Genomic DNA, 12,773 nt, shown 5'->3' on the forward strand with positions numbered 1-12,773 from the left:
CTAGTGACAATACTTTTCATCAGATTTTATTGTCTATTTGGAATAAAACTTCAGTAGAACTACAGAGTTAATAATCAGAAAGTTCATATGACTCAATCAAAAATCTATTTTCTTTTCTTTTCTTTTTTTTTTTTTTTGAGACAGAGTCTCGCTCTGTCGCCCAGGCTGGAGTGCGGTAGCACGATCTTCGCTCACTGCAACTTCTGCCTCCTGGGTTGAAGCAATTCTCCTGCCTCAGCCTGCCAAGTAGCTGGGATTACAGGTGCCTGCCACCATGCCCAGCTAATTTTTGTATTTTTACTAGAGATGGGGTTTTACCATCTTGGCCAGGCTGGTCTTGTACGCCTGACCTCATGATCCACCTGCCTTGGCTTCCCAAAGCTCTGGGATTATAGGTGTGAGCCACTGCGCCTGGCCCAAAAACCTATTTTCAGCTAGTCTTCTGTGCAAGGCAGGTAGTAAAAGCTTAAGGCATAATACAACCTTTTGCATTTATGTAAATATTTATTTACTCTGAAAATATTTCAAAATATTTTCCCACAAAAAATCAAAGCAAAAGTAGTGATAATTCCATGGACAAAAGGGGATATAGTATAGGTTTCAGAACTTTACTGTCTCTCATCATCATCTTGTATGGTAGCTAGGGTAGGTATTACTCTTCTGATTTTGGAGCTCAAGACACAAGGGGTACAGGAGTGGCTTAGCAGACACCACAGTTAGCTAATAAGAAAGTTGTGACTAGACTCAAGTATCCTACCTTGATGTTCCTTTAACTTTGCAAAAACGTATTTGTTTCCTTTTGAGTTAACAGTCACAATGTCTAACATTTTACAAGCATTGTTAACCCAGAGGCCTTTTGACGTGCCAAGGATTACTCCCCCTTTATTTGCTAAGATATGGGGGCTGCTATGAAGGTTACCAAGACAAAGGTAGGCAGTGGAGAATTTCAGTACTAGCAGAGAAGAATTTCAGTATTTTAAAAACTGATTCAGCTGTACCAATGTGATAGCTAAATGACACCCTAGTTTTCTTGTATACCCGTATCACACATTGTTAAGTACCCAGGGAGGGACCAAGTGGGTAAAGAAAGGATATTTTTGGCAACATCTATGTGGTTTTTTATTATACTTTGACCTCTTTTAAAGATGAGAACAAAATAATAGTATTCATACCTTTTTTTTTTTTTTTTTTTTTTTTTTTTTTTTTTTTTTTTTTTTTTTTTTTTTTTTTTGGTGTTCATAAATGTTTTACTCAGAGAAGCTCTTTAGCTAGATAGGCTAGCAGAGCCAAGAGTAAAGCTTTTTTGAAGATGATGTCTTACAGAATTAACTACCAGGTTCAAAATGGGAAGGTAGAACCTCATTGAAATATAGTGAAAGTAAGTCAATAAATAGCCCTTAGACTCCTTGAAAAAATGAAAAAAATTCAGGTTTAACAACTATTCATTTTCTAAAACTGTTCCTCAACTAATGAATGGATTTTAAAAACACAGCATGTCTATACAATGGGATATTACTCAACCATAACAAGGAATGAGGTGTGGACACAGGCTACCACCACATGGATGAACCTTAAAAACATAACACTAAGTGAAAGGAGTCACAAAAGACCACATATTGCATGCCTCCGATTATGTGAAATGTCCCAAACAGGCAAATCTATAGAGACCAAAAGGAGATTAGTGGTTACCTAGGGGCTGAGGGGAGGGAGAAATGGAAAGTGACTACTAACGAGTACAGGTTTTCAGATTTTCTTTCCTGCGTGATGAGAATGTCCTTAGGTTAGATAGTGGTGATGGCTGCACAACCTTGTAAATATACTAAAAACCAATGAACTTTACAGGCATACTTTAACAGGGTAGATTTCATGGTATGCGAATTATATCTCAAAACCATTATTGAGATTGCTCTTTTTTACTCATCTATTTGAACTGCCATTATACTTAACAAATTAACTAAAATTTGTAAGGTTTTGGCATCCTAAAAAAATTTCAGCGACAGCTAATTATTCAATTTCAGTATGAGTATGCTAGTGGTACAAATACTTAATAGATGGGTATATATGGTAGGGAGACAAGAAGGGGTTTGATGTGAAGGAGGGCCTGCCCAATTCAGCAGAGCTGGAAGTAGAACTCCAACAAACTTGCTGTTTAGATCAACTGTCTCCACTTACGTCAACATTTATCATCTAAAAATGCCTTAAAAATTGAACAACACAACTGTGTTCGGTGGGATAGGCAGACAAGTATCTATCACTATTCTGATGTGACCAAGTGAGGGAGGACATCTGAGAGATGTGAATTTTCTGAGAGTACTACTGGCTTTATTTGGATATTAAAAATTGAGAAATAAGTTTTAGGCTTATTTTCCCATGCATGGTCAAACTAACAATAGAAGCCTGAAGGTACCATGTAAGAAAACACAAAAAGCAGAGGTGTGGAAGTTTCATCGTTCTCCATCAGAATGTAAAAAAATAAAGTTTTTCTATTAAGTCATATTTCTAAACATGACAAAAATCTTGTTACACTTAAAATCCTCCCAAAATGGAATATTAGAAAATAAAAAATAAAAATGAAGAAAAAAATGCTTCATCAGAAATAAAAAATACTCTATATAGTGGTCAACTCAGTGAGATACAAATTCCCACCCTTAGCACTCCAGGAAAGTTATTTCCTAAGGTGAACCTACTATCAATTTAGCTTAAAAAATTCAGTGATTCCAATTTAAACAAATCATCAAAGTTTCCTTTATACAGTATCTACCTATAAAACAAATTTATAGCCAAAGATGTCTTTCTTATGGGCTTGTATTTCTGACAGTCCAGTTGCCAAATGATGTTTGAAATACCTGCCAAGCAAAATAATTATTCCTTGAATTAAAAAAACCTACTCTGCCTTCAGGCTTACTCACATGGCCAAGTCTATCCAAACGTAATCACAAATCTCACCATTTCTTCTCATCTCTAACAGAAACAAAGCTTCTATAAAAAGCAAGTTTAGATGGCCTGCCAAATAAAGATGTTTGGAAGGCTTTCTGTGCCTGTTTAAAGAATCCAATATTAGGGAGACTTTGAAATTTATGTTGTATTCTTAGCAACTGGGCCCATTTGATTATTTGGAGAATACATAAAATGGCAGTGTTTCTTAGCTCCTTTGCAAGACTTAAGAATGGTGAACATTTTAATGGTGCTGCTGTAGATACTCTCCACTTCCACTTAGCCACTTAAAGATTACAAATTATTTTGCATAAGAACAATTTCAATCTATTTCATATGTGCAGGAAATAAATAACAAATGCCTCATACTTACTTAAGAAACAGAAAATACTAATTACTTTGAAGATTCCCATTAATTTATGTTTAAGGAAAAAATGGTTTGGAAACAAGAACAAAATATGTAAGAGCACTTGTAAGACATAAAATACAGTTTTGGTTTGTCTCCTATTTACAAAAGTAAAAGGATTAGTTGTGAAATTATACTTCTGCCATCCAAAAATGTCCTTTTATCAGGCATGATGTCAAAATTGAGTACACTCAAATTATGGTTGGTAAGACTGCCACAGGTGCAGAAATGTCATAGTTGGGAATATGTAAATTGGATCTAGTGAAATATGGGGGTAAGAGTTAAAAAATGGAAACTTTGGGCACTTATTCTGGTCTGGGATTCCATTTATTTCACTGCACTCACCAAATCCTTCCCAGCCAATTGAAAACCTCAAATTCTTAGCAACTTTGCCCATAATAGAGTTAGTCATGTGGCAAAGAACAACACAGGCCATTTCATGTGTCCAGCAATTTACATGATTGGATTTCCTGTTTCCTGTTTGTGCATATGTAGAGAGGCTAAGCTACAAATTTTTCAAAGACCAAAATAAAATCCTCTGAACCTCTTCTTCCTGCCCCCAATCTGAACACAGACATTAAGGCTAACAAAAGGGTATATTCATATGTAAATTCTGCTCAGTGTTAGAGTTGTGAACAATTTAAAAGTCACTATTTTTTTTTCTTTTGAGACTCACACTGTTGCCCACTCTGGAGTGCAATGGCACAATCTTGGTTCACTGCAACCTCCGCCTCCCAGGTTCAGGTGATTCTGCGGCCTCAGTCTCCTGAGTAGCTGGGGTTATGGGCATGCACCAGCCACCACACCCAACTAAATTTTTTTGCATTTTTAGTGGAGACAGGGTTTCACTTTGTTGGCCAGGCTTGTCTCGAACACCTGACCTTGTGATCTGCCTGCCTCAGCCTCCCAAAGTGCTGGGATTGCAGGCGTGAGCCATGGTGCCCAGCCCAAAAGTCATTGTTTTAATATACTATGTTGTTCCTGGCATTTCTGATACTAAGTAAATGTACCCAGGAAAGAAAAATGAAAGAAAAATAAAAGAGTAGTTGATAACACTGTTGTTCCAACTCTCTGTTTTCTTAAGAACTCAACCCACTGCCATTCTTCTTGTATGTAAATTTTGAATCTAAACGGAATGAAAGAGGCTAAGAATATATGGCCAATGATTGAGATCAGGGTCAATGGCAATACAATTTAAGGCTTATTGTTTTAAACTTAATATGTCTAATTCAATTCAAATGCCAAGCTTACAAATTCAGGTGAATGGATTTGAAAAACATCTAATTAAATCATTAATTTAGTGCAGATGGTACCTGACTTTTGTTGTTTCAATGTATTATTTTTGATGTTATGATAGATTTATCAGGATATAACGCCATCTAGAAGTCAAGGAGCACCTGAATATAACTCCTAAAAAATACAGTATAAAAATCTGTGCATTCATAAGAAAATAATAATGCTAAATTTAAATTCCACGTTTAGGTGAAAATAGTTTCTTAATCAATACCACTCAACTTTTACCCCTACAGTGACGCCCAAAGTTAAGATGAAAGTTATTTCCTTAATGTTTGACAAATAGTTTTCAATCAGCTAGTGGCAAATGCCAGACACTGTGTTACAGGGAAAGTTTACTGGGGAACGCAGATATGTAAATTGGGTCTTTCTGAGCAGATGAACAGGGATTCCTTTACTCATAAATCACTTAGGGTGATTTCATGGTCTGATGCAAGGACGAGAGAGAGACAGAGAGAGAGAGAGAGAGAGAGAGAGAGAGAAGTAAGGAGTTGTTTCAGTGTGTTTAGGGTGAGGCAAATGTAAACAAGAGAAAGGACATGTTGCTCTGCCATTCCCCAGGGGAGGTGTCTCAGAAACCTCAGGGTGATTTCCCCATTACCTCCTTTCTTTTTTTTTTTTTGTTTTTTGGGTGTATTCTCAAGGACTTGCTGACCCAGCTAGTTCAATTTCTACTGTTACCACCTGTTGCTGCTAAGAATCTCTCTGTTCTCCTGGCCCACTTGTTTTAGAACCAGGTCTCCAATTTTTCTCTCAGAACCTCCTACTCTGAAGGAAGTACATGGCAGTCTGGACATTTTTTTCAAAGTTTGATTATTCTTAAATAGTAAGGAAAAAACAGGGTTTCAAAAAGGTTATTTTCCATGTCCTTCCCCTAAATTTTTTCATTTACCATAGAAAAGGGCAAAGAGAATCTGTATATTTGGGTGCAAATAAAACTTAACAAAATAAATCTGTATTTTTTAGGAAAACTGATCTGAGGTAAAGCTGAATGGATGCAAAGGACCACTACACTAAGGATGGGAAGAAGGGCTGCAGTGCGGAAAAGAAAAAGAAGAGGTGGATTGAACTATGAGTTTATTCCTTTTTTCTCCCCTCTCCTGTTTTATCACATAGCCATGCATTCTGCCCTAACAGATATCCCAGAACCAGCTCAGGGGAGAGTGAGCCTTTATTCTTTTTAAACTAACATATATCAATATCATTTCTTTCTAATTATTAACCTCATAAAGGGAATGGCTCAGTACAGTCAAATGTGGGTTATATACGCTTAATAAATAACTGGATAAATAATTTCATTAAAAAAAGATTATGAAGAATGCTGAAAACTGTTGGTGACCTGCTCAGATTGATACACTGCAGCTCTTTCTCTCCTGGTCTAAGAGATGGGACTGCAAGAGCACTATGTGAGAATTATAAGAAATGAGTTTAATATAAGAGTACTGTACCTTTAGGACCCTTCCCAGGTGTGGGCTCTACAGTAGTTTTGCTCCATATAAGCATGACTCCACCTGAGTCTCCGGTAAGGACATCTCCATTTCCCAAGAATGCTAAACACTGAACAAATTTTGGCTTTTCATATTTCTACAATGAAACAATGAAAATTTTCAATTTTCTTTTTGCCATGACTTGATGCTTATTCAACAATTAAAAAAATTAAAGTTTTATTCACCTAATGACACTAAAACAATCTGATCCTTACCCCAAAAATTCCCTGTTTTCTTGTTAGTGAATTGCCACTCCAGGTCCAGAAGAAAATATGAGATTTACCGCATGTTATTATAGTATTTGCATCTGTTGGGTGAAACTCCACAGCCAAAACAACTTCATTTGTTGTCTATGAAAAGGGAAATAAGGCTTTAGATGAATGTATATCCTTATCTCCTTCCAGTATCAGTTCAATTGCTATTGACAATTAACAACAGGGAAAAACTGAGAAAATGCCTCTTCTTTCAAGCTAATTTTCCTGATAAATGTTGATAATATATTTTTGGGATGATTTAAATCTGATGTCCTTGTATTATTATATCACCTTTTATGCTATTTATAAAAACTCTGCATTAGAAAGACATTTATATGAATACCTTTAGTTTCTTGCATATGCCATAAAAGTACACTTAGAACTATCAAATGTAAGGGCAATATACATTCTTTCTTAAAGATACTATTTTTATTAAAAGAAAAAAAAAGTAAACAGTCTTATTTTTCTTTATACTATTATGATGGATCATTCATTCATTCAACAAAATACACAGATTCATTCATTCATTGAGATGTAGTCTCACTCTCTCACCCAGGCTAAAATGCAATGGTGTGATCTCAGCTCATGGCACTCCCCCTCCGGGGTTCAAGCAATTATACTGCCTTAGCCTTCTGAGTGGCTGAGGCTACACATGTCCACCATTACGCCCAGCTAATTTTTGTATTTTCAGTAGAGATGGGGTTTCACCCTGTTGGCCAGGCTGGGCTCAAACTCCTAACCTCAAGTCATCTGCCCACCTTGGCCTCCCAAAGTGCTGGGATTACAGGTGTGAGGCACTGTGCTTGGCCTCAACAAAATATTTAGAGATTAGAACTAATTTAGAGATATGCCCTTCAGGCCGAACTCTTAAAAAGTAGATTTAGAATGGTCACTACTGATTCCTACAGAAACTACAACAAAAACATTCCCAGAGAGTTTTTATGTTCTTTTCCCTCAAAAAACCTAGCAAAGGTTTTTTAGGTTTAAAAGATTTGTGGTGGACTAGAAAGAATATGCATTAGATTTAAAAGGTTTGTGGTGAACTAGGAAGAATACAAGCATGAGAATCACAAAGAAATTACAAGTATAGTTTTTTCATTAAAATGATTTCAATTGAGGATATTTTTCTAAAACAGTATATTTCCATAATTACAGTAAATACTAATTCTTACTGAATTGATATTTTATAGTAACATCCACTCAAACTTAACAGTAAGTGAAACCTACCTACTTTTGCCTGTAAAGCCATTTATTATTAGCTATTGTTTATTTACAGGGTGATCATTAATGTCTACTTTTTAACTGAGCAAAGAACTTTATGTGTGTTTCCATGCATTTCCTTTTTGCAAAACAACATGATAAAGATGACAGTCTTATGAACTAAATGAGTTAAAAATAATAAAAATTTTTTTCTTTCTTTTTTTATACCCCACTCTACTGGTAATAAACTTTATATTATACTGATAAAATGACACTTGAAAGGGTTGTTTTAAATTTTTTTCTTTTCCCATAGTTCGAATATTTCCATAAGTTTTACATTTCTGTTAACTTTACATTTGGGCTCAAGGGCCTTTGCATAAGCACATAAATAAAATTCAACTAATAAAATCTAATCTAGGCTGGGTGTTGTGGTTTATGCCTGTAATCCCACTGTTTGGGTGGCCAAGGTGGGAGGATTGCTGAGGCCAGGGGTTAGAGATCAGCCTGTACAACATGGTGAGGCCTGTCTCTGCAAAAAGTAAATTAGCCAGTGTGGTCGTACATACTGTAGTCTTAGCTACTTGGGAGGCTGAGGCTGGAGGATCATTTGAGCCCAGGAGTTTCAGATTGCGGTGAGCTATGATCAAGCCACTGTACTCCAGCCTGGGTGATAGTGTGAGACCCTAACCAAATAAATAAATTTAAAAAAAGATGAAGATAAAGTACAGCATATTTTGCTGTTATAAAATTTTCCATAGTGAATGAGCAGCATGGAACTATATATATATATTTAGCAAGTTTAAGTAAAGTTTAAAGACTGAACAGTCTTTAGTTTTCACTTGGACAAATCGCAACAACTTAACAGTTAAATCTTAGGCCAAACTAAGATAATCAAAGGGCTGTAAAACTAACTACAAATATTCCCAGTATACCCATCATACTAGCGATAAGATGGTCAAGATATAAACTCAAGAAATTTATGAATTTAAATCACTTTGCATATGAATATTGCCTTACAGGATATTTTCACTTTTTATTGATGTATTATATATTGAAAAGCACATAGATTTTAAGTACATAGCTCAATCAAGGTTTAGAAATTGAACACATCCCTATTCGGCATTCAGAACAAGAAACAAAACATTACTAACATTCCATAAATATCCTAGATCCCCTTTCCAGTCACTATCATCCTCCCCATATTTAACCATTATCTCATAGCAGCAAAGATAAGTTTTCTGTTTCATTCAAATGTAATTATACACAATGAATTCCTTCACGTCTTATTTTCTCAACATTTCATTTGTCTGATCCATTTGTGTTGGTACATATAGTTGTAACCTGTTCATTCTGTTTGCTCTACTGTATTCTTCTGTATGAAAATATCACATTATTGATTTATCCATTCTCCTGCTGATGGGCAAGGTAGTTTCCACGTTTTTGGCTACCATAAACAGCACTGCTATTTGCCTTCTAGAAAATACAAGTACATATTTCTGCTGAGATGAACAATGTGGGCCAGAAGGCATGCATATGTTCTACATTAGTAGGTTATGTCAAATGGTTTTCCAAAATGGCTATATCAACTTATATGTCCAGCAGCACTGTGTGAGAGTTCCAGTTATTTTGTATCCTCACCAACCTGAGTATTTTTGTCTTTTTCATGTAAGATATTTTGGTAGGTGGATAGTGGTATTGCACTTGAGTTTTAATGTGAATTTCTCTGATAATTAATGAGGTTGAGTGCCTTTATATATGTTTATTAATCACCTGGACACCCTGTTTCATGTAGTACCTTAAGTCTTTTGCTGTTTAAAAAACTGTCTTTTTCTTACCGAACTATAGATGTTTATATATTCAGAACATGAGGGTTTTGCTGGAAGTGTGTATTGCAAATATTTTCTCATACTCTTAAAGGTGTCTTGATAGGCTGTGAGTGGTGACTCATACCTGTAATCCCAGCACTTTGGGAGGCTGAGGTGGGAAGATCACTTGAGGTCAGGAGTTTGAGACCAGCCTAGCCAATATGGTGAAACTTGACTCTATTTAAAAAAAATACAGCTCCTCCCACTGTCCAAGATGCTGAAAGGAAAGAAGGCCAAGGGGAAGAAGGTGGCTCTGGTCCCTGCTGTCGTGAAGCAGGAGACCAAGAGAGTGGTGAATCCCCTATTTGAGAAAGGGCCTAAGAATTTAGGACATCCAGCCCAAAGAGACCTCACTCACTTTCTGAAATGACCCTCCTGTATCAGGTTGCAGCGGCAGAGAGCCATCCTCTATAAAGGGCTGAAAGTGCCTCCTGCAATTAACCAGTTCAATGTCCAGGCCCTGGACCGCCAAACAGCTACTCAGCTGCTTAAGCTGGCCCACAGGTACAGTACAGAGACAAAGTAAGAGAAGAAGCAGAGGCTGTTGGCCTGGGCCAAGAAGAAAGCTGCTGGCAGAGGGGACATCCCCACTAAAAGACCACCTGTCCTTCAAGCAGGAGTTAACACTGTCACCACCTTGATGGAGAACAAGAAAGCTCAGCTGGTGGTGACTGCACAGCACGTGGATCCCATAGATGTGGTTGTCTTCTTGCCTGCCCTGTGTCATAAAATGGGGGTCCCTTACTGCATTATCAAGGGGAAAGCAAGACTGGGATGTCTAGTCCACAGGAAGACCTGCATGACTGTCTTCTTCACACAGGTTAACTTGGAAGACAAAGGCGTTTTGGGTAAGCTGGTGGAAGCTATTGGGACCACTTGCAATGACTGATAGGATGAGATCTGCCGTCACTGGGGAGGCAATGTGCAGGGTCCCAAGTCTGTGGCTTGCATTGTCAACCCCGAAAAGGCAAAGACTAAATAACTTGCCACTAAACTGGGTTAAATATACATTGTTGAATTTTCTATACATAAAAAGAATTAAAATAATACAATTTTTCCTTAAAAAAAATACAAAACTAGCTGGACATGGTGGCGTAATTCCAGTTACTCAGGAAGCTGAGGCAAGAAAATCACTTGAACCCAGGAGGCGGAGGCTGCAGTGAGCCGAGATCATACCGCTGCACTCCAGCCTTGGTAACTGTCTCAAAATAAAAATAAAAATAAAAGGAAAATAAAAATAAAGGTGTCTTGATAAAGAGAAGTTCTTAATATGATTTATCTTTGTCTCCCATTAGAGTTAATACTTTATGCCTTGTTTAAAAAATCTACTTATAAAAAGGTGTTCTCTATTTTCTTCTAAAAGCTTTATTGTTTTTCACCTTTCATGTTCAGATGTATAATTCATCTAAAACTGATTTTTCTGAATGTTGTGAGGTAGCGGTCAAGGCAAATTTTTTTTTTCCACATGAATATCCAATTAATCCAGCACTATTCCTTGAAACATTATTCTTTGCGCACTGCATTGCCACTTTTGCCATAAGTCAAGCAACTAATTTGTGTAGTCTGTTTCTACATTCTCTTCCATTAATCTATCTTTGTACCACAATGTCTTAATTACGTTAAGTCTTGATATTTCTTATTTTATGTGCTTTGAGCTTATTCTTTTTCTTCCTAATTATCTTGACTATTCCTTCCCCTTATTTCCACATATATTGTTTGTCAACTCCTATGAAAACTCAGATTTTTAACTATGCTGAATGTATAGCTCAATATGCAAAAGTGACATCTTCATTGTCTCCTATCCATGATTATGTAATATCACTCCTCTTTAATTTCTGTAAGGTTTTTAAGTTGTCTTACTGAATTTTATTTTTTATTTTAAAAATTAAAAAAAATTTTTTGAGACAGGGTCTCACTCTGTGCCCAGGCTGGAATACAGTGGCATGATCTCAGCTCACTGCAGCCTCAACCTCCTGAGCTCAATTGATCCTCCCACTTTAGCCTCCCAAATAGCACCATCATGCCCTGCTTTTTTTTTTTTTGGGTAGAGACAAGGTCTCATTATGTTTGCCCAGGCTGGTTTTGAACTCCTGGGCTCAAGCAATCCTCCTGCCTTGGCCTCCCAAAGTGCTGGGATTATAGGCATGAGCCACAGCACCCAGGCCTTTACTGAATTTTAATGTTAATTTTTAATTTTTTTTCATGAGAGTACCCACAAGCTTGGGTTACCCAGGCTGCCCCTACCTTACTGAATTTTAAACTTACATAAATTAAAAAGTTATATATAAACTCCCCAAATCCTGTGACTTTAGCAAGGATGGAGTTCATCTACAGTAGAACAGAGTAAGGTCAACACAGGGAGAAGCTAAGCGGAGAGACAGTCAACCCTATAATCCAGTCCCTGAATCAAGTCATTCCTGAGTCGGAATCTCCCTCTGACCTTTACTAAAGGTTTTCTCTTCCTCCCTAAACAGGAGTCAATACAGTCTCTGTTTTGATTATGTTAGCTTTATTGTTTTTATTATGATTTTTTGAGATGGAGTCTTGCTCTGTCACCCAGGTTGGAGTGCAATGGTGCCATCTTGGCTTACTGCAACCTCTACCTCCAGGCTTCAAGCAATTCTCCTATCTCAGCCTCCAGAGTAGCTGAGATTACAAGCACCCACCACCACACACCCAGCTGTTTTTTGTTTTTTTTTTTTTCTGTATTTTTAGTTGAGATGGGGTTTCACCATGTTGGCCAGGCTAGACTTAAACTCCTGATCTCAAATGATCTACCCACTTTGGTTTCCCAAAGTGCTGGCATTGTACAGGTGTGAGTGACCACCCACTGGCCAGATTAAGTTAACCAGTTGTTTTGCAGTTGCTTGTATTATAAAGAGTTAAAATGCAGATATTTGGGACACACTTTTGGAGAACTTCCTGACTACCTGGATATGAGAAGTGAGGTGAAAGGAGCCATGAATGATGTCCAAGTTTCCAGCTTAGGTAGTTAGGTGAAACATGGTATCAATCACCGAGGGGTGAAACTGGTGGCTGGGGGCTAGGAAAGATGATTACATACAGATTTGAACACGTTGATTTTCATTTGTGGTAGAGGACATTCAAATAAAGATGCCTAAGAGGCAACTAGAAGTATGAGTTAAACCTGTTGAGATAATGGGCTGGAGATAATGGATATGGGACTCAGCAGATTGAAAATGAGGCAGTGGGAGCAGCACATAATATCGGCAGAGGATCTGGAATAAAATTCTGAAGACCACCAACATTTAAGGTCTTGGAAAAGAGACAGAGAAATGGCCAGCAGGAGGAAAACCACAAGACTTCATCTGGT

At 37.2% G+C, this 12,773-nt stretch overlaps 1 protein-coding gene across 4 annotated transcripts in view; it reads right to left on the reverse strand.

Annotated features, from left to right (window-relative positions):
- Positions 1 to 12,773, reverse strand: part of EML4 (EMAP like 4) — a 157,759-nt gene that overhangs the window by 25,066 nt on the left and 119,920 nt on the right. For all 4 annotated transcript variants that reach the window (XM_017544876.1, XM_017544878.1, XM_017544879.2 and 1 more), the window contains 2 exons: positions 6,336 to 6,470; positions 6,082 to 6,217 (listed from right to left, as the gene is read on the reverse strand). In XM_017544876.1, the coding sequence (XP_017400365.1) occupies positions 6,082 to 6,217; positions 6,336 to 6,470 (271 nt within the window). The remainder of the gene's footprint in view (positions 1 to 6,081; positions 6,218 to 6,335; positions 6,471 to 12,773) is intronic.

Source organism: Cebus imitator, unplaced genomic scaffold (genome assembly GCF_001604975.1).
Source record: "Cebus imitator isolate Cc_AM_T3 unplaced genomic scaffold, Cebus_imitator-1.0 Scaffold172, whole genome shotgun sequence".
Classification (NCBI taxonomy): domain Eukaryota; kingdom Metazoa; phylum Chordata; class Mammalia; order Primates; family Cebidae; genus Cebus; species Cebus imitator.